Here is a 24,388-nt window from a genome sequence, read left to right as displayed (position 1 = left end):
TCCATAGCATTAAGTAGATACAGCATCCCTCACTATAGTGCCCTTCATTATGAGAGATGACAATTCATCCATGGCATTAAGTGGATACAGCATCCCTCAATATACCTGCATATACATCTGATATGATCCACATATCAAGCAACAGACCTGTATATGTATCATTTGAATTTTCTTGCATATTCTATCAAATAAGCATTGTCACAAGAAACTAAAGCGCCAAATCTTCACATCTAGATTTTTAAATCTGTAAAACATAATAAAAGAGATGTCATGAATGGGTTCTAGGATATTCTAACATTTGTATAACTCGACATTTGAAAATAGAAATATCCACTTTCATTTGACAACCTGATGTGTCATCTGCATTCATGATCCCTCTTATAATACAGAACCTGCAAACTCCCACTTAGTTTTATTAAAATAACCTCACTTTATGAGATTGGTGGCCATATTTATCTCATATGTTTATTTAGATATAAAACCTACAAACATGAAATGCACACACATGTACTGATCCCTCACAATAATGCTGTTTAGGGGAGCCATACAAGTGTACCTTGTGATATGCGAGATCACCTTATAATGGGGTAATTACTATTAGACGATGTAATAACATATGTGACCATAATTACCTTATAAAGGTAATGTGTTTGACTCAGATACCATATAAATGAGGGACCACTATATCAAAATATACAATGTCAACAACTGTGCATCACTCTAGAAACAAAACTTGCAAACAAATGAACATGTATGTCACACTAGAATCATATAATTCCATCAACCGTACATGTACACCACTCTAGAAACATACAATGCAAACAACCGTACATGTACAACACTCGAGAACCAGACATTGCAAATAACTGTATATGTACAGGAATTCACAAAACTCAAATGTCCTGTCATGATCTGAGTAAGGAAAGAGTAAAGCCATGTCATTTCTACAGAAAAGAGTACAGCCTGGTCATTTCTACTGAAAAGAGTAAAGCCAGATCATTTCTACAGGAAAGAGTACAACCAGATCATTTCTACAGGAAAGAGTACAACCAGATCATTTCTACTGGAAAGAGTACAGCCAGATCATTTCTACAGAAAAGAGTACAGCCAGATCATTTCTACAGAAAAGAGTACAGCCAGATTATTTCTACAGGAAAGAGTACAGCCAGATCATTTCTACAGGAAAGAGTACAGCCAGATCATTTCTAAAGGAAAGAGTACAGCCAGATCATTTCTGCTGGACTTAAAATTCTGATTACATATGGCACATAAAAATACAGTCATACAAAAAAGGTATAGCAACTCTCTGCAAAGTAGTGACTCAAGAGAAACACCAATGTAATATACTAATTAAAGTCTACATTCTGTGCATAAAATGGTTAGGTAATTTGACAAAATTAAAAAATTACAAGGTGGTGAAACTGCTGGGAACATACAAAGTAGAATGTTGTATATCTAGAAAACATTCTTTTCGCATAGATGATATTAAGAGAATCTATGTTGGGATTTGCACCGAGATGTGAAAATTCCAGTCAAGGTAGTTACGTTATTTGTCTCCCCATGAGACATTAAAAACTGAGGAAAATGGACTGGAAGTATTGCACAAACAGTATCTCAAGCCTTGTCCTATTGTTGTTCAAAATACTGTGCATTTATATAACTATGTTAATGAGGGCAATGGTGCAACCTATCAACCCGAAGTAAACAAGTTCTATGCATGAGAAAATAGAAACATTAAACCATTTGATATTATTACTGTATAATCACATTTAATCAATGGATGTCATATGAAAATAACAATAATTAATTAATATCTTTTATACAGATAACTTTTTAACTTTCATCAGTTCTATACTAGGCAATGAACGATAATGTGCAGTACAACAGGCCTGCAGGGTACAGTTCTAGTGAAGTGTGTAACGACTGAGGAAATTTCTAATTCATGACTTCCTTGGAAATTTATATTTTCTTTCCTGGAAATATGGCAAGTGTTGCTATTCCTAGTACAATGATATGCTACATAGAAATCTTGTGGAATAGCATGTGGACTGATTAATGGACCACTCTTGTTGATAAGTGCATGAGTTTTCATTTGCAATCACATTGTTATGTTTGATTCAACTGAGGTTTATTGTGGGTGTTTCAAGAAACCAGTCTAACAAAACACATTTCTGGTTTTTGCTGGCTTTTCAGTAGCTTTGGGCGAGTTTGGAATTGTGTAGCCATTGATGTGTATTGCCTGTGTCTGGAACTCTATCAAATAGGTTGATGTGTGTGTGTGTGTGTGTGTGTGTGTGTAAAAATGTTTTTGTATGGTGTTATCAAAGTTGGAGAGACCTTAAGCTGCTTTATGAGTGAATTTTTAAAAATGATGTACATGTTTTTGTTGGATTTTATAACAACTCCATCAGAACAACAGCAGAAGACAACAATGTTTCTTGTTTGTAAAAGTAGATACTAAGGCATGGACACCTTGACTTAGACCACCGGACTGAGATAGCCAGACTGAGATAGGAAAAGTAAGGTTAGCAAAACAGGTTTTTTTCTCTGTTGTATGGGTGAGAAGTATTAATCTCTGTCATATAAGTGTAGATGTGTATAATAATCTACATACATGTAAATGCTTTCCAAGTCAAAACCATATTGAAATGGTCTCTTGTCCATTAAGTGTAATGCTTGAAATGATAATGTAACATAATTCAGTCATAATGTAACAGAAATGCAACATAATCCAATGATAATGCAACAGAAATGCAACATAATCCAATCATAATGCAACAGAAATGCAACATAATCCAATGATAATGTAACAGAAATGCAACACAATCCAATGATAATGTCACAGAAGTGCAACACAATCCAATGGCAATGCTACAGAAATGCAACACAATCCAATGGTAATGTAACAGAAATGCAACATAATCCAATGGTAATGTAACAGAAATGCAACATAATCCATGGTAATGTAACAGAAATGCAACATAATCCATGGTAATGTAACAGAAATGCAACATAATGTAATGGTAATGCAACAGAATGCAACATAATGCAATCAGAACACAACTGAAATGCAACATAATGTAAACCATTACTTTTTAACTTTCTTCAGTTCTATACTAGGCAATTGTACGATAATGTACAGTACAATAGGCCTATGTTACCAAATGCAACAGAAATGCAACATAATGCAATGGGAACACGACAGAAATGCAACATAATCCAATGGTAATGCAACAGAAATGCAACATAATCCAGTAATAATGCAACAGAAATATAACAATGCAATGATAATGCAACATAATCCAATAGTAATGCAACAGAAATGGAACACAATGCAATGAAAATGCAACAAAAATGCAACACAATGCAATATAATCCAATGGTAATGCAACAGAAATGCAATACTAAAACAATGATCTGATTATTTTATTCTGTTTCTCCATTATAGGGGACAGTCTCAGTGCTTTATAATGGTTGTAACAATGCAGTGATAATGGACAGCTGTAATGATCTTTAATAGACAAACCATCATGCAGTGTTCATGCACTGTCATAATGACCTGCAATAGACAAAAATCATCATGCAGTGATCACAGACAGCCGTAATGACCTGCCACAGACAAATCATGCTGTGGTATTTAGTGGTTGAGTGTCGATTGCCCATCCTTTTTCCAGACCATAAATGATTGCAAATTTATTTTCATTAGCTGTGGTATTGAGTATTTTAGTGTCAATTGCCCATTCTTTTTCCAGACCAAAAATGATTACAAATTTATTTTCATTAGCTGTGGTATTGAGTGTTTTAGTGTCAATTGCCCATCCTTTTTGCCAGACCATAAATGATTACAAGTTTATTTTCATTACCTGTGGTATTGAGTGTTCTAGTGCCAATTGCCCATCCTTATGCCAAGCCATGATTTGATTTCTTCCTACCTTTGTGAAGAAATCTTCTTTAGAAGGAAACCTGCTTCATTTTTAGTACATGTTTTGAGGATGGCAGTATTTTGAAATATGACACAGGTTTAATAAAAAGGACTGACTGAAAGCAATAACAAAAATCCTTGAGCAGGAATTTTCAAATATTAATGTAACATTCAGAAGAACATTTAGGTGAAAGCTATACAATGTGAAGGCTATGAATGCTGGAGCAGATTGGGAACATCAGTACATCATACAATATTGATTTGTTCTCTAGGTTTCACTTATTGTATGTTTCGTGTTACCATCCTGATAAACACATGCTGTCAAGAAAAGGGAAAAAAAGGAATAAGAAGCTATTGTATCACTGTGTACGTACCTTCAGCTAGTGTAGCTGCCTGATGTTAAGTGTTTTGAAAAACCACCAAATATACTTGTTAATCATGCCAAGATATTGCTGAAGAACTCGGGCACAAAAGTAGGCACGGAAATGAGTCAGCTCTTAAATGGGAGATGACCTGGCATGAATACCAACTAGCTCATAGATGGGAGATGATCTGGCATCAATACCAGTCAGCTCATACATGGGAGATGTCCTGGAATTGATAGCAGTCAGCTCATAAATGGGAGATGTCCTGGCATCGATAACAGTCAGCTCATAAATGGAGATGTCCTGGCATCGATACCAGTCAGCTCATAAATGGGAGATGTCCTTGCATCAATACCAGTCAGCTCATACATGGGAGATGTCCTGGCATTGATAGCAGTCAGCTCATAAATGGGAGATGTCCTGGCATCAATACCAGTCAGCTCATAAATATTAAATGTCCTGGTATCGATAACAGTCAGCTCATACATGGAGGATGATCTGGCATCGATAACAGTCAGCTCATAAATGGGAGATGTCCTGGCATCAATACCAGTCAGCTCATAAATGAGAGATGTCCTGGCATCGATACCAGTCAGCTCATAAATATGAAATGTCCTGGCATCGATAACAGTCAGCTCATAAATGGGACATGTCCTGGCATCGATAACAGTCAGCTCAAACATGGAAGATGATCTGGCATAGATAGCAGTCAGCTCATAAATGGGAGATTTCCTGGCATCAATAACAGTCAGCTCATAAATGGGAGATGTCCTGGCATCGATAGCAGTCAGCTCATAGATTGTAGATGTCCTGGCATCGATAACAGTCAGCTCATAAATGGAGGATGATCTGGCATTGTTTCTCATGGAAATACATCAGAGCCAACAAGTTCCATGTTACCAGTGATGTTAACCTTTTCACAGATTGGCATGTTTTGTATATGAGCAATCTATGCCTATACTGCTCTTACGTATGTCAATAGTTATTTGTACTATACTTTGAAATCCAATAGGTCAGATAACGAACATATGATGAGACATTACCAATTTTTGTGTACTCAAACAAACATGCTTCTACGTAAATTTTAGAATTGTTCATTGAATATTCACATCTTATTGCAGCACTATGTATTGTGCTCCTCTGTGGACAAACTTTAATGACTGTATGAAAAGAACACTAGTTACTGGTTATAATAATAGTCTTCGTTTTCTATTAGATCTTCCTAGGTGGAACAGTGCCTCCAACATGTTTATAAATTATAATGTATTCAGTTTTGATGTTGTAATGAGAAAGTATGTATTCTCAATGATGACAAGAATATCCAGTAGTAAGAACTGTATACTGAAATCTCTTTGGAACAATGACATTCATATAAATTCTCATATTAGCAGATGAAACAAATTACTCTTTAAATGTGCCACTTAATTTCATTCGTTACAATGCAGGGCACAGTTAATTGTGTAGATTTATCTGTATTTGTACGTATGATATATATGTTCTTTTATGTCTACAATGTTTTTACTTTATATTTTAATTTAGATGTATGGACTATGTAGTCTGAAATAAAGAATTCTTATCTTATCTTATACTACCAGAAACATGCGACTATATCCAATCTGTTAGGTGTAAGAACATTCTGCCTACACTACTGAAAGACATGCAACTTTATCAAATGCAAGTATGTGATTCTGTAAAGCACATTTTGACATGCAACTTTATCAAGTATGTGATGCATTAAAACTCATTTTGCAAGTGGTGGTAACTGGTCATGTCCGCTCATCATTAGTTGTTTTCATGAAAGATGGAAATATTAGTAACAATAATAACAATAACATTAATAATAATGACTTTTATTGCAACCAGTATTTCAATGCAAAACAAATTTAATAAATAATGTCCAACTGCCTACATGAATATTCATGTGGGATTAAAATAAGAGACATTTTCGGCTTTATACTGGCAAAAATAGGTCATAGAATTTATTTTCACTATTTTGGTGGGAAAATTATTGCATTGGCTATGTTTTATTTTAAACACACTCACTTTCCCCCTCTCCAAACCAGATGAAATAAAATGCACTGAGGTTGCCTTTTCTAATCTTGGTAATGTTCTCTATTGAAAGCGAAAGTTTAATCTATCTTAGTTTATAAATAAGCGCTCCTATTTCAAACATCTTTCTGAAAGCAAGACCTTATCTGTCCATTCATAATGTTATTATAACACTCCATAATTACCATAGAACTGGCTCTCCCATAACATATACCTAATTATAAAACTCCATAATTACCAATGGCCTATTGATAATTATGGAGCTTTATAATTAGGCATATGTTATGGGAGAGCCAGCTCTATGGTAATTATGGAGTGTTATAAATAGGCTTTATGTTTTTATATTATGAAAGACCCAGGCCTATGGTAATTATGGAGTGTTAAAATCAGGCATTATGTTATGGGCCAGCCAGGCATATAGTACTTATGAAGTGTTATAATTAGGTATTGTGTTATGGCAAGCCAGGTCTATGGTTATTATGGAGTGTTATAATTAGGCATTATGTTATTTGTGAGCCAGGTCTATGGCAATTATGGAGTGTTACAATCAGGAATTGTTATGGGTCAGTAAGGCATATCGTAATTATGGAGTGTCATAATTAGGCTTTATGTTAATTGTGAGCCATGTCGATAGCAATTATGGAGTGTTATAATTAGGCATTATGTTAATTGTGGGCCAGTCTATAGCAATTATGGAGTGTTATAATTAGGCATATGTAGTACATCAGCATGATGCTATAATTGCCAAAAACAAATGTCTACAGGTGGATTTCAAACCATTTTTAGCAACAACAAAAGCAATCATTTACCATCTCATGCAAGCACTGATAATTATACAGTTTTACTTAGGAAAATATATTCAATACAAACTGCCTGGATATGATTTTTTTTGGTTTAGGATTACATACATTAATTAAGGTGGATATAAATGTATTTGATCGTAGAACTCAAACATGTACAAGCACATTTGTAATCTGAGTAAGGTGATCTGGTACAATCTATGTAACAAGATTTTAAAATTAAATGAAACAAAATAAATATTAAATTGGCCCTTGAAATTCATCTAATAAATTTCAAACATTTTACTACTTTAAAGTTCATGACTAATACTCTTATTAAGACATAATTTAAAGTACTTCTATTTTGTAATCTCAAAGCTTTATTGAAAAAATTACAGGAAAAGCTGACCCTTTAACACAAAATTACAAGATTTTTTCTTCTCCAAAGCCAGGTTTCCTGTTTTTTCACTCTGTAATTGAACCAATACAACAAAATATGAGAGGTTAAATTACACTAACTCTGTCGCATTTATTGCGATTTGTGAATGTGAAAAAAAATATGGTTTTATAAAACTCTGCAAATCTATATATTTTTACTATGTTAAAGACAAGCCAAATTATGTAAATGAATGAAATCTGAATTGAGAGACAACATTCAGAATCATTTCTCAAATTTTTACAAGTAAGCATTCCTTTTGGCACAATTTTAAAGTAAGCATTCCTTTTGGCACTAAACTAAAACTTTTAGTGGGCTTGCTTGAGCAAAATCTTGAAACAAATGAAAATTTCTTGATATACTCAATAAAACCAGGTACAAGTTAAAAAATTTCAATGACATTTGCCAGAACTGTATTTGAATTGCTAATGAGAACTACCTCAAAAGTTAGACAACTTGTAGTTCTGACATTTAATATTCTCCAAATGAAAATATACAAGACAAAACAAAATTAAAAGTTCCAAAATTTTACCGACTTCTGCCAGAACAGCACCTAAAAGTTACTTTAAAAAATACTTCAAAAATCGGGGCAACCTGTGGTTCTAACATGTTATATGTTCTGAATTTAATGATTATCCTGACAGGAAGCACCAAAAAAAAATGGTTGCATTGGCTTAATTGTAGATAAACAACATGCAAAGAGACCAAGTTAGAGTCACAAAAATTCACAGAAAATATTACATGGATAAACAGAGAAAATATAGTATTGAGAGTGATTTATCCAGCTCCATCTCAAATTGATGTACAGCTAGGACATCAATGTTTTTGCTATATTTGTCAACAATAATCTTAAAATTGATGTACAGCTAGGACATCAATGTTTTTGCTACATTTGTCAACAATAATCTTAAAATTAATGAGATATATTTTAAAACTGAAGATCATCTGTCTTTCTGTCATGCTGCTGTTAATATCATTTTTGTACAAAGCAGATTTTCCAAAAAGACAAGTACTTATGATGTGTCAAGATGACACAACAACTCCTGCCAATACAGTAGTCATGAAACTACCTGGTTTCAGATACAGGGCAAACTTTTCTGTCAAACAGGAGTCAACTAAATGAAACACTTAATGCTTCTTGTAGGCACTTAGGGAATGGAAAAGAGCCCTCCAAGACCAGCCACCTTGTGCCAATATTTCAGCTGTTCTCCAGGAAAGTTTGGTTTCCAATGGTCATTGGATAGGGACTATATCTCAGTAAAAATTTTACCCCCTCCGTCTCTCCCGAGTTGAATTTTGCAACCTGATTAGAACTTTTGTCTTTTCCTACTATGGTTAAGTCCTTCAAAAAAAGTTATTCAGTGGAAATGAAATTTATGATTCAGTGAAAGAGGTCCTTCTCTTCAGAATGTGGTATGGGAATAAAACTCAAAAACTGTTGTATTCACAAGATATGTAGTGAGTATCTCTCTTTTTGCCCTGAAATATTATCTATGCTCAAAAGTCAGATTCACACATTACAGTATCTTGTTATGTAATTCAAGACTACTACAAGCTACATTATCTCATTACATAATTATTTATGACTAATACATGCTACAGCATCCCTTCTTTACATAGTTCATGACTGATGATTTCTTCTTTTAAGATGCTCCACTACTGATATATACATAAACTTTAATAACTAATCTTAACTGATCCTAATACCCACAAAAGTTAGTTTCCCAAAAAATTATAGAAGTTAGTGATTGGTTACTTTCTATTTCCTTGTACAAACTGAATTTAAAAAAACTTTTATTTTTGTTCATTTTAAGTTTCTTAGTTATGAAGAATAAAAGACATATCTGAGCTCTTGATGAAAATCGGAAGTCAAATATTCATATCTACATATTTAAAATGTAATTTAATAGGGTTGAGTAGGTACATACTTCCTGGTTCAAACATATTTCACTAAATAAAAATTATAATTAAAAATCTTAATAACATGAAAGCCCATTTATTTGTACAAAGTAAATATCAATTTTGATGAGAAGTACAGCTATGACAGATGATGGCAAACATGTAATTCCAATACAATCTCCACCATTTTTGCTAGTCACTGTGGGTAATTTTCTGCAAGACATTGTGGGTAAATATTGTACCATTTTATACTCTAATGAACTCATGAAGTAATATCCATAATACCTTGCAGACAAAGGTCCAGTTATGTGGAAAGATTGGGCTGATATGCATAGGAATTTATGTTGCATTTGCATCTTCTACAATTGAACCTTCTATCTGAAAATTAAATTTATTTACTTGTTGGAGATAACTGGACTTGTGTATTGTTATGGTCTGAAGTTACTGTATCAAATTTGACAAAGTATGTTTTCACAAAAACTGGAATATGTTTGTACTCAGCCCTGCGGAAACTGACTTCAAGTATGTCTGGAGGTCAAAGTGTGGCAGTTATGAACTAAAAATCTGAATCATTGACTTTCAGATAATCCTAGTTTTACTGTAATAAAATTATCTTGATGCCATGTTTTAACCCCAAAAATGAATAAAATATATCAAGCTCATATGATAAAACACTGACATTTACCAGTATTTCCACACAATGTATGCATGACTGACTACATGCATGACTACATGCATATTACTGTGAGTTATATGAACACATTAAAATATGGAAGATATCTAGGAAAGCAAACAAATAACATGGAAAATACAAGTAAAAAACAAAACATAACGATATATACATGCTAGTTTCTTTATTTTACTATATATATATATATATATATATATTCTGGCAAGTGTTTAAGCTGCCTACATCAGGCATCAATAAAATATTAATAATTCAGTAGCAAGATTTATTTCATGTTTACTTTAAAACTACAGAAAAACAAACCATTTTGAGATGACATATCTCCCCAACCCTACTCCCTCATGTAAAGACTTCCAATGACAGTACCAACGATCTTCCCCACCCCAATCCCTTATGTAAAGACTCCCACTGACAGTGCATATGATATCTCCCCCACCCCAATCCCTTATGTAAAGGCTCCCACTGACAGTGCTTATGATATCTCCCCCACCCCAATCCCTTATGTAAAGGCTCCCACTGACAGTGCTTATGATATCTCCCCCACCCCAATGACTTATGTAAAGACTCCCACTGACAGTGCATATATCTCCCCCACCCCAATCCCTTATGTAGACTTCCAGTGACAGTAACAATGATCTCCCCTGCCCCAACCCCTTATGTAAAGAATTGCACTGACAGTGCTCATGATATCTCCTCCACCCTGATCCCTTAAGTAGACTTTCAATAACAGTAACAATGATCTCCCCCGCCCCAATCCCTTATGTAAAGAATTGCACTGACAGTGCTCATCATATCTCCTCCACCCTGATCCCTTATGTAGATTTCCAATGACAGTAACAATGATCTCCCCCAACCAAAATCATACATATGTAAATTCTCCCAATAACAGTACCAATGATCGCAACCACTCCTATTCCTTATGTGAAGACTTGCACTGATAGTACCCATGATATATCCCCTACCCCAACTCTTATGTAAAGACTTGCACTGACAGTACCCATGATATATCCCCTACCCCAACCCTTATGTAAAGACTTGCACTGACAGTACCCATGATATATCCCCTACCCTTACTCTTATGTGAAGAATTATACTGACCGTACCCATGATATATCCCCTACCCCAACCCTCATGTAAAGACTTGCACTGACAGTACCCATGATATATCCCCTACCCCAACTCTTATGTAAAGACTTGCACTGACAGTACCCATGATATATACCCTACCCCATCTCTTATGTGAAGAATTATACTGACCGTAACCATGATATATCCCCTACCCCAACCCTCATGTAAAGACTTGCACTGACATTACCCATGATATATCCCCTACCCCAACCCTTATGTAAAGACTTGCACTGACAGTACCTATGATATCTCCCCCACCCCAACTTTTATGTAAAGACTTGCACTGACATTACCTATGATATACCTCTTACCCCAACCCTTATGTAAAGACTTGCACTGACAGTACCTATATCTCCCCCACCCCAACCCTTATGTAAAGACTTGCACTGACAGTACCTTTGGTCTACCAGTACTCTTAATTTATTTATTACCTCTTCACAACTTGCTGAACATGTACTAAGTTTAGTTGAAATCCCTTTCATGGTTTTAGAGTTATGCTCCAGAAATGAAAATATTTAGACAGACAGACAGACAGATGGATTATTGACAGACATGTGGACATAGAAAATATCAATATCTTCCAGTATTACATAAAAGTAGGGGACAGGGGTGGAAATAAAAAAACAATTTCTTTTTAATCTTCATTACTGAAAGTAACGTGTAAATCTTTAAAAAATAACAACGCCATACAATGTATTTCAATGATAAAAGATTTACTTGTGAAAGAATGCAGGACTCTCTATTAAAACATCACTAAGCATTTCAAGTAAGAAATGTCATTCCAGATTTTGAAATTGAACTCAGAATTGACAGATCTGGCCTTTTGATTGGTCAGAATATTTCTGAATATGATTTTGGAGTGGCTATGAAGCTATGATTGAAAACTAGATTTTTGGAAAACCTGACGTCTAGATTAATCAGACTGTGTCATTCTGTGAAATCTTTGCCATACAATAGTCAAGTAAAAATGGACTTTTTCTTGCAGTGCAACAATGCTTTCCTAAAAATTGAAAACTGATTTCATTGGCTGAAAAGATGAGGTGACGTTTTATGTCATATAATGATAAATTCTGATCACATTTTACCTACACATGGACATTTTATTTGGTTGATTTGGCTAAGTGTTCATGCAACATTAGTGGAGTCAAAATTGTTCCTTTTTAGTTTCCAAATTACTTTGACTTCAATGAGTGCAAAAATTTTTTTTTTTAGGATGGGAAACGTCTTTGTAATTTAACTTCTACAAAGTTTGACTTAAGTACCATCAAATAAGCATTTAACCTGACCCACCGATGGTCACGATCTCAATGACCAATGTTTGACAACAGTTGAACGCGGCAAGAAAATCTCCTGGTAATGAAGAACTCTTATCATTGCTCAAAACTGGATATCCTACAATTCTGTGAGGTGATTAGAATACTCTGAATCCACTTTAAACTAATTTTTGTAAATTTTGTGGTTCTTGCAAACCATTAATTTTAAGATGAAAAAGGATGGTCCATCTATATAGACAATAGGATATACTTTCCCTGTCAGATGCAAATCCACAAATTCAGGTACTGGAAAATGTAATTTTCTTCAAAGACCATGCAAACTGATACCCATCAAAACTAGAGCTAATCCAATAGGTGTACTGCAAAGGTCTCAAGTAATAGGTTTATTATAAGGGACCAAAGTAATAGGTTTATTGCAAAGGACCCCAGCAATATGTGTATTAATTTGTGTATGTATACGTGTATTAATTTAAATTCAATTATTTCTTATGATCTCTAAATTCAATGTAACTGCATTTATATTTGACCATCAGTCATTATCACCATCATTCATGAGACATTCTTTAAATTGCTCATCAATATATATATCTATATAAAAGCACAATGTAATCTTGATCAACGGCAATTTTGTCACATTGGATGAGAGATAAAAATCACACATCTTTACTACCTAAAGAGCTTGCGTAATAATTGGGACAGAGGGCAATGGACAGTCAATGATACATGATTGCTATTTCTTTACACTTTGTATGATGTGTTATGTTGATTACATGCAATATCGCATGTAAAGATAAATTGATTAACATGGGCCAGAAGTTTGTGAAGTATTGTACAGAGGAGACAATATCCATAAAATGCATTTAAGTCCACAAGACAACAAAATTCAATTAGAATATACTGAATGGTTATGCTGATTGCAAGCAGAATTTCCATGTTTCCACTTCCACATGAATGCAAACACATGCCTGACATGGGCCATAACTATGTCCAAAATGGTGTGCACAAAACTAAACCATTATCAAGAGACCCAAGGAGATCGAATATTACTCACCTGATTTGCTGACATCTGTCAGCTTGTGAAAGCAAAATTCACAAAGATAATGAAGCTGTAAAAGAAAATGAAAATCTTGGAACACATAGCTGTTTTTCTTTTTTCCTATAAAACCATTTATATAGGATAAGTTGCTCTGCAGAAAACAGCCAAGTCATTCTTAAAATCAACACAAATGTACCTGGGAACTAAGACCAGATTCATAACTTTGAAACAGTTCAGTCTACCCTTTAAAGTATGTCACTTACATGGCAATACAAGGGTAGCCAATCCATGCATCAAGCATGGATCTGTCCTTACTCCGACACCCTTGTGGCACCATACCTGAATTCATAACTTGGAGGCCATTGAGCAATCAGACCATTAATTTACTTCTCAAAGATATGTTAACATATTAAAAAATAAAAATAATTTCTGTATTAGACTGGTTAAAAAAACCAAACAAGCTTCCATTCATTACAGTCCAATAAATTTTTTCAGCCCTGAAAAACCAGGTGCTTCAAGGCAAGTGTTTCAGCGTTGTGCTGCTAAACAGATGAAACCCCTGATCTGAACCAAATAACTTGGCCGAACACCAAGAGTTCATATGCTTGCTTCTCAGTAGGAAATTAAATGCACAATAATACAAATAAATTCATATTTTGTTGTGAACCCTTGAAGTTTATGACAGTAATAATTCCCCAAAAATATTAATATATTTTGTAGCCAAATGGGCGCATCTCAAACTAATTAAAACTCTAGTTTTATTCACCTATCAGTAGACTTGTTGTTTGGTTGTAAAATAATCTGTGTTCTGATATCTGGAGTAACCTCTGACTGGTAATTTAAGTGCTGGACTCATGTTCAGAGGATTCAGGTTCAATTCTCACCATCTGATCAGCCGAGACCTTCAATAATATGTGCTGATCTTGTTCATAATCAAACTAATCTGATGTCTGGATTACAAAATGTTTGATGCAAGATCACCTCATCACTATGTGTGGCTGTCACATATAACTTGACTCATCCAAGGTCTTGATGATATATGCTTAAAAACCAAATATGATCAAAACCTGATCAGAAATACTACCTCTAGAGTGTTCACAAGCTCAGTCAATTACATGCTAGGTCACCTAATTAATATGCATTGTTGTTGCTCATAAATGAACATAACAGAGATCTTGATCATCTACATTTGCATGCCAAGTTTGATAGATGGTGATGGATGACAGACAACAACACTGCACAAAGGACAATGGACACGAAAAGCTCACTTCGCATTTGGCCACCTGAGCTAAACATAACACATAAATAGATCAAATAAATGTGTCTTTGAATGTAAATTATTAATTTGAGATAGAGGATTAAAAGATCTGCACAGTTATATGTGTGTGAAGTATTCCTAGTACCCAATTAGTCAGTTGTGACAGTGAAATTCTAAACATATTGTTGAAAGCACAAATTAAATAATGCCACTGTGATTTTTACTTTATTTTGTACTGAGCTCGGTTTAATGATCTGAACAAAAATGAACAATTCAAAAACATTTATGCTAGATGACACTGATGGAATTTTACTATGGTAGATATCAATTTTACTATGGTAGATATCAATTTAAACAGACTGGCTCTATCAGCAACAATAACATTGTCTTTAATTTTCCATAGTTTTCAAACATTGTTTTTTTCCACAGTATTTCCTACAAAAAATTTACATGCAATATAATACCAAATAGAAAAATGTGCTAATGCTCAATCAGTGTGCAAAGATGAAATATGAAAATACCATGTACCATACTAATGCTTTATATAAGTCACGTCCAAATGCAAACAACATAGACCCTGATCTGCTGTCATATAATGTGTGAGCAGATCAGGGTCTTTGTTGTTTGTTCTACTGATTATTCCTAACAAACTGTATTGACACAGATCTGCCATAGCATTACATATGACTTGAATGTGATATCTCATGTAGTCTGCTCTAAGGAGAAAATGTTTTCAGGAATAGTTTGAAAAATTAACAACAGAAATGAACAAAATCTATTACAATAACCATAATCCAATGTATCCTGTCTTAAGGGACAACCACTTGTGAACCAAAAAGTCTCTAAAACAGCTGGTCCTTAAAGACAGATTTTTGTATCTGTAGTGTAGTTCTGTGCTGTAAGAGACAGGTGGTCTTTTCTACAAGATAGTCTCTAACACAGGTGTATGTAAAATGATGTTACAGGTGCAATTATATTAAACTGAAGGTTACAGGTGAAATTATATTAAAAAGATGTTACAGGAGTTGCTGGCTCCCACTTTAGAATACTAAACAAAGATGAGAAAATGAAAATAAATACAGGTAGAAAATGAAAACAAATACAGGTCGATGCAAACTGCTGAATAATAATCAGCACCAATTTAAATATATCCTGAAATATTACTACGATAAGCCTATATCATGAGAATGAAACAGCAGCGACATCTGATTTAGGTTTAAGTTAGGGTCTATTTCACATGAAAGATCTTTCTTAGAAAAACTAAAATGACTTCATTCATGATTTTAAATAGCAGTATTACTAATAAAATTTCACTATAAATGTGTTGCATCTATTCTGACAAATATTCATATGTGTCAGATAAAGGTATTATGTAACCCAAGTCAACCAAGAGTAATGTCATTTGTAATGAATCTGACATAAATATGTTATTAATATACATGTTCATATATATAAAGAACATTACAAAAGACTAGTTTTCACTTAATGACAAAAAGCACCAATTATACCAATATGGAAAATTAGGAAGGGAAATATTGTGGCATCGACATCAAGAAGCACAAAAAGATGTGGGTGTTATTGGAAAGCTTTGAAATATTTTTTCTGAGTTTGTTTCCATTGTAGTAAAAGACTCTACAGGTGCCATTCAGTAATGTTTGCAATTGCCATGCAATGAGAATACATGAACATACAGCATATGAAAAATGCGTTTTAATTAATTATATATATATGAAATTTACATTCATCATGTGTAATTTGTTAAAATCAAGTATGTTATTTAGTAAATAAAATTTAAAAAAACTAAAAACTTGAGTGTAGAATCCATGGTATCGGACAGTTGTATGAAATACAGTACATACAAAACTTGGCACCTCATCTGGTCTGATATAATTTTATCATAATAGCTTACTGAATTAGGTAACTGTATTGTGATATTGTCAAACTATCTCTCTGTTCCCTAATATAAATAACACGAGTGTTTGTTGGTTGTCAGTTCATTTGATGATTTGCAAACTGGGACAAAATGAGAAAAAATGTTGTCCAAAAAATGGACAGTGTAATAAATATGCACTGCATACTTTGTATACTGTATAAAAATTCTAGGATTCTAAACATTACACATATAAAGTGTGACCTATAATCATTTAAATTCCACTAAAAACAAGTCATTAATTTACAGACCGATCAATACAGTCTACAATCTATACATGTATTGAGATGATGTTTACGCAGAGTATCAATATAATTTTTACATAGGTATCTCTACAATTAAAGGTGAGGAGAGGTTTACTGCTGATGTGCTGAAGTTTTCAGGACCATCCTCCTACTGGCCTGTTGAGAATATTCTTGCTCCAGTTTGTAGCCATTATGCTGGGCTACTGGATATGGATTCCGCACATGAACTTGCGACACATACTTTGCTGCTGACACCTCACCATTCTCCATCCACCTACCTCCACCAGAGTGACGAGGGCGATTTCCAGATGGAGAACTTTTACTGTGATCTGTGTATCTATGAGTTGGTGATATCTTTTCTGCCCGAGGGACAACTTTGTCTTCTCTCCGTTCCACCCATACTTCATTGTTTTGGGGCTGCCAAATGTCTGTAATATACCCATCAGATTTACTGATGGGAACATTATGTATGTGCTGAACAGGAATCTCTGTCACATTCACATTATCATATTCCCCATTCATGTTATCATAGTCAGAGGCCTGTGATGGCGGCTTCTGTTCTAAAAGGTTGGCTGCAAGATCTTCTACTGTGGCATCTCGCGTCATAGGCACCATTTCATTGCTTTCAAGTTTTAATTCCATTTCAATATCATCTGCTGGAATTGGCGTTTGCCTCATAAAATGTATACTTTCCATGTCTGAACCCTCTGTAAATGAAGTGCGAGAACTTTTGGGTGATGTCTTTGAACTGTATTCACCAATTGACAACCGAGAATTAGCAGCTGTATCATAAGATGATTTGTCATCTATAGAATACTCTGATATTCGACTGGACTGAACTGAGCGACTGTCACTACCTCGCCCCATTTCTGGTGTATTTAGGGCTGCTCCTGCTCTCCTCCGTATATATGCTGCCTTTCCACCACGACTGTTCTTTCTGAAATGTTCATCAAATGTTTCATCATTTCTTCTAGCCAAAATCTCCTGAACACTGGGCTGTATTTCCAGCCCAAAAGGCAGTGTTGGCAGTTCATTGTTTTTGGGTTTAGGAGGAGAGTCCATTTTTGCCTTGCGCAGCTCATCCATACTTAGCTGTAGCTGATCAATCACAATGTCATCTTCAAAACCAAAATCACGTTCCAACTCTGTCTGAAAGAACTGGAGTAAGGTGTCCATATGCTGGCGCCGAAGTTTACCTGGTAAAACAAGCAAATTATATCAGGAATTTCTGTTAGCCATCTTGGGAATTTTCTTTTATTTATTAGTAATAAATGCTTCTACCCACATTTCCAAATGCTCAATCAAATTTATGAAAGTCATCCGACAGGAAAATGTATTTAGTTTTACTTCAAATCTTAAGATTAACACAGATTCCTTCAATGGACAAGCCCTCTAGTGACTACATTATATTGAAATTGTAAATTGAAGTGCAGAATATGCTCTGCAATGACTAAATTTGATGTACTAATGCTGCACTAAGACAGATCAAGTCCCTTCTCAAAGTTTTATAATGCTACAATGGTTAGCATCTGAGAAATTAACTTTTACTTCAAAGCAATAGAAGTCACTATAAAGGTCTGAAATGAAAGCCACAGTGACCTACATTTGGTAAAAACTGTGCACTTCTTTTTGATATGCATTTCAAGTCAGATTTGATTATTTTACCATGAACAGTGCTTCAGAATATAAGTTCCATGAAAATTAAACTGAGAAACTTGAATCACAAACAGTAGTTTCTGATATAATTAAAAAAAAAAAAATGAACAAAGTCATTCACATGAATTAAAGGTCATAGTGACCAACTCCTGGAAAAATTATGTACTTCTCTACATACATCCCTTTTTCAAGTTCTATAACTCTACCCTAGCAACTGAGAAATATATGCAAGTGTATTAAATTAACAAATTATTCAAATTCCAATGGACTACTGTCCACTCTCAGGCAGAGCTAAGGGTGTTTTGTGTTCAGAATAAACAGCAGGATGTATGGTAATGATCTACCTGATCTACTTTAATTACTTTAAGTTAATAAAATAATCCTGTTGTGCTTTTTACTATAAAAAAAACCAAATGAGAAACTTTTAATGATGGCAGGTCTTGTATTAGTAGAATTTATCTAAAAACAAAAGTCAACAGGTCCCACTGGGTAAATAGCAGTAGGATTAAAGAGGATTGACGTTTGTGGTTATAATACCAATGCTCACCATATGATAGGCTATACATGGTGGAAAGTCTATTTTGGTGGAGGAAGAAGAACCCACCAAAATGAAACAACTGGTAAACTTTTTCACATATCCACACTGGTGAAGCCAAGTCCTGAACCCATGCAAACAGAGATGAGATGTCAGTGAGTTTGGAGGAGAGTGCCTCAGACTACTTGGCCACCCAGTGCCCCAATTAAATAGGACACCCATGTAAGACTTAGGCAGGTCCCTAACATAGGACTCGGATGTGTTTTGGAGCAATGCACATTTAAGGCTCAATCTACAGACATAGATAGACAAAATAAATTTTATAATACTGCCCACTACTCAAAGCAGTGAAATAAATACATGTACTGTGAACTCTCATGACCAAAATCCCATGGGACCAACTAAATGTTTCAGTTATGACGGGTTTGGGTTTACTATAGTTCTAAAATCTCACCTAAAATGAGATGCAATCAGTGAAATAAACATCAAAAGAATTCTTTTCTTGGTCTTTGGCAGCAAAAATGACAAAAGCGTGAGTCTGAGTTTCTTTAAATTAAACGCCAGCTGACTGAAGATTACCTAGTGCACAGTATCAGATATAGATAATCTGAAAATAAACACAAGTTCCTTTAACTTTACAACCAATGTTTCATTGTAAACAATCCATTTTGAAAGGTATCACTTCAGTCAGATGTAAATATTAATGATTAATGGTTACACTGGCTGTAATCCATGTCAGTTCATGAGCCTGGCTTTATTTTACATTGCATGTGACCAATATTGAGACTGTTGGGCAACTGCAACTGCGATCTTGCAGCTGTCTGACTACATTAAGTGTTCTTGGTTTTATGGGTTTCATTTCAGTGTAAAAATAAAATCTGGGACCAAAACTCTGTTTCAGTTTTCAGAACAGAAGGATTGTAGTTTGCCAAATATTTACAATGAAAATTAATGAAGGAAATATTTGAGAAAAGATGTTTTCAAGAGGATTTTGGTTTATTGAGGTTTTGGTCTAAACAGGGTTCACTACACTTCAAGAAATATATATGAAACTCTTACGTTTGTGTAACTTGATAATGGTGTATGCCATAGCTGTGAGAACTCTGTCTCCCTCCAACATAAAGATGTCCCATAGTCGCAAGGTCAGAGTGAAAGGAGTCTGAAGAAAAGAAGAACATCTATATAATTCAGTCCTTAACTAGTCTCAGCAGATTTTCACCACTTCTTCCAAGATTTTTACTTTTTACTGCTTATTCTATCTGTATTCTTTGCTAGTCTCCCCAGATTTTCAACATTTAATATATTTCTATCCTTAACTGGTCTCCTCTGATTTTCAATGCTCACTGCATTGACAGAATACATTAGACACTCTTTTTGCTAGAAAAAAAACATGAAAGTGAAAAACTTGAACACTGAGATTATGAACATAATGGACAGACAAAGAGTTGGAAAGGGATCCCTATGTTGAGTTTCTGCCAAGGTGGGCTTGATAAAAATGTGATATGGGGCCAGAAGTCACTTTCTCATAGATTCCACAGTCCAACACAAATGTGATATAGGGCCTGATGTCACTTTCTCAAAGACTCCATAGTTCAACACAAATGTGATATGGGGCCAGAAGTCACTTTCTCATAGATCCCATAGTTGAACACAAATGTGATATGGGGCCTGATGTCACTTTTTCATAGATTCCATAGTCCAACACAAATGTAATATGGGGCCTGATGTCAAATTTCTCAAAGACTCACTAGTCCAACACAAATGTGATATGGGGTCAGATTTCACTTTCTCAAAGACTCCACAATCCAACACAAATATGACGGGAACACTATTTATTAACATGGGTGACAGATACTATTGAAAGGGGATTCCAGCAGTAGACATGCAAGAAAACATCTTTACCCCTGCCCTGCCAAAATGTCAGCAGGAAGATTTCATTTATAGGATGTTCACCATTACACAAATATACAGGGAAGCAATTGGAAATCATGTGTGTGCACTTGTTTAATTTGAATAAAATTCATTATAGGTAATTTTATGAGCAAATTCCTTATGGGTAATTCAGATCAAAATCATTACAGGTAATCTGGATGAAATGCATTATAGGTATTTGGGATCAAATTCATAATATGTAATAAAGATCAAATTCATTATGAGTAATTTTAATCAAGGTTAGTTTAGGTAATCTAGATCAAATTTTAAAGGCACATCTGAACCATTATTTTAATATGTATAATAAAGGCACATCTGGACCACTAATCTAATATGTATAGGAAAGGCACATCTGGACCATGAGTCTAATATGTATACTAAAAACACATCTGGACCGTGAGTCTAATATGTATACTAAAGGCACATCTGGACAATGAGTCTAATATATATATTAAAGGAACATTTGGACCACTAGTCTACTATGTATACTAAAGGAACATCTGGACCACTAGTCTAATATGTATAGGAAAGGCACATCTGGACCATGAGTCTAATTTGTAAGGCACATCTGGACCATGAGTCTAATATGTATACTAAAAACACATCTGGACCATGCGTCTAATATGTATAATAAAGGCACATCTGGACTGTGAGTCTAATATGTATAATAAAGACACATTTGAACCATGAGTCTAATATGTATACTAAAAACACATCTGGACCATGAGTCTAATATGTATAATAAAGACACATTTGGACCATGAGTTTAATATGTATACTAAAGACACATCTGAACCATTATTCTAATATGTATACCAAAGGGACATCTGGACCATGAGTCCAATATGTATACTAAAGGCATGTCTGGACCACTAGCCTAATATGTATAGGAAAGGCACATCTGGACCATGAGTCTAATATGTATACAAAAGGCACATCTGGACCATGAGTCTAATATGTATACTAAAGGCACATCTGGACCACTAGTCTAATATGTATGTATAATGAAGGCACATCTGGACCATGAGTCTAATATGCATACTAAAAACACATCTGGACCATGAGTCTAATATGTATAATAAAGGCACATCTGGACCTTGAGTCTAATATGTATAATAAAGGAACATCTGGACCACTAGTCTACTATGTATACTACAAACACATCTGGACCATGAGTCTAATATGTATAATAAAGGCACATCTGGACCATGAATCTGATATGTATAATAAAGGCACATCTGGACCACTAGTCTAATATGTATACTACAAACACATCTGGACCATGAGTCTAATATGTATAACAAAAGCACATCTGGACCACTAGTCTAATATGTCTACTAAAGGAACATCTGGACCACTAGTCTAATATGTATAGTAAAGGCACATCTGGACCATGAGTCTAATATGTATACTAAAGACACATCTGGACCATGAGTCTAATATGTATACTAAAGACACATTCGGAACACTATTCTAATATGAATACTAAAGGCACATCTGGACTGTGAGTCTATTATGTATACTAAAGACACATTTGGACCATGAGTCTAATATGTATACTAAAGGAACATCTGGACCACTAGTCTAATATGTACACTAAAGACACATTCGGAACACTATTCTAATATGAATACTAAAGGCACATCTGGACCATGAGTCTAATATGTATACTAAAGGAACATCTGGACCACTAGTCTAATATGTACACTAAAGGCACATCTGGACCATGAGTCTAATATGTATACTAAAGACACATTCGGAACACTATTCTAATATGAATACTAAAGGCACATCTGGACCATGAGTCTAATATGTATACTAAAGGAACATCTGGACCACTAGTCTAATATGTATACTAAAGGCACATCTGAACCATGAGTCTAATTTGTAAGGCACATCTGGACCATGAGTCTAATATGTATACTAAAAACACATCTGGACCATTAGTCTAATATGTATAATAAAGGCACATCTGGACCCGGAGTCTAATATGTACATGTATAATAAAGGCACATCTGGACCATGAGTCTAATATGTACATGTATAATAAAGGCACATCTGGACCATGAATCTAATATCTATAATAAAGGCACATGTGGACCACTAGTCTAATATGTATACTACAAACACATCTAGACCATGAGTCTAATATGTACACTAAAGGCATATCTGGACCATGAGTTTAATATGTATACCAAAGAAACATCTGGACTACTAGTCTACTATGTATAGGAAAGGCACATATGGACCATGAGTCTAATATTTATATATATAGTATGTATGCTGTATCAATGATATACGAGATGTATACATTTTTCATTAAAAGGAAACTAGGCTTGCTGAGTTTCCTGTTAATGAAAAATTTATCCGAGTGGTATAGCATTGATACAGCATACATATTATACATATATTTTATTTGTATCACATACAAATACATATATTTGTCCTTTGAAAAGAGTTAAGATTTACTACAGGCAGCTGTGTATTGACCAAGTGAATGAACTCTTCACATCCGTGTGTCCACTACAAAATGTAGTTCTATGCCTTTTGTGGCTATTCACAATCACCTTTGCATATTGATAAGTTGATTGTTTCCTTTTTTAAGTTTCTATTTTTCTTCACATCCATTAAATCAATATAATAGACACTTATGATCCAAACATAAAAGATGGTTTTAATGATGAAAGTAGAGCACTATAAACACATGGTTAGCTATGCCATTCACATGAATGCTAAGCCATTCATGTATCTATGCATAGAAATTAATATGGAATAGAAACTAAGCGAAATGATGAACCAAGAAGAGGTAATTAAAATAGCTTAATATATTTACATTTGATCTAAGTCATTATTCTGCTTTAGAAACAATACCACCGACCATAAACTCTCCCTCTCTTTCTCTGGTTGGATGACTTTAAAACTCTCTCATCCTTTGGTCGGTTTGACTTAATTTTTATTATAAGTCCTGAGACAAAGTGGGATGACACAAACACATATCTTCTACGCTAATCATTTCATTGATTTTAGCCCATATCTTGCTATGATGGTCCAGAGAAAGAGTGTGGCCTTTGGACATTTTCATATTTAATTATTAAATTATTAATAACAGATTTTTAGAACACTATAATATGTTTAAGAAACAACAACAAAACATTCAACACATCACAGTATGTGTACCACATAACCAAGAAATTTACCATATAATATTGACATGGTTTCCAACTTGTATCATTGATAAACACTGCACATAAATGCC

General features: G+C 34.4%; 1 protein-coding gene across 3 annotated transcripts in view; it reads right to left on the bottom strand.

Moving 5' to 3' along the window:
- Positions 1–6,121: 6,121 nt before the first annotated feature.
- Positions 6,122–24,388, bottom strand: part of LOC149769995 (USP6 N-terminal-like protein) — an 84,171-nt gene continuing 65,904 nt past the window's right edge. For all 3 annotated transcript variants that reach the window (XM_089949554.1, XM_089949555.1, XM_089949556.1), the window contains exons 13-14: positions 20,260–20,359; positions 6,122–18,205 (exon numbers count right to left, since the gene is read on the bottom strand). In XM_089949554.1, coding sequence (XP_089805680.1) covers positions 17,121–18,205; positions 20,260–20,359 — 1,185 coding nt within the window. In that variant the 3' untranslated portion in view covers positions 6,122–17,120. The remainder of the gene's footprint in view (positions 18,206–20,259; positions 20,360–24,388) is intronic.

This window comes from Sinohyriopsis cumingii, unplaced genomic scaffold (genome assembly GCF_028554795.1).
Source record: "Sinohyriopsis cumingii isolate HCF-2022 unplaced genomic scaffold, ASM2855479v2 utg002887l, whole genome shotgun sequence".
Lineage (NCBI taxonomy): Eukaryota > Metazoa > Mollusca > Bivalvia > Unionida > Unionidae > Sinohyriopsis > Sinohyriopsis cumingii.
Note: the sequence above shows the minus strand (reverse complement) of the source record. Positions and strands in the feature narration are given on the sequence as shown.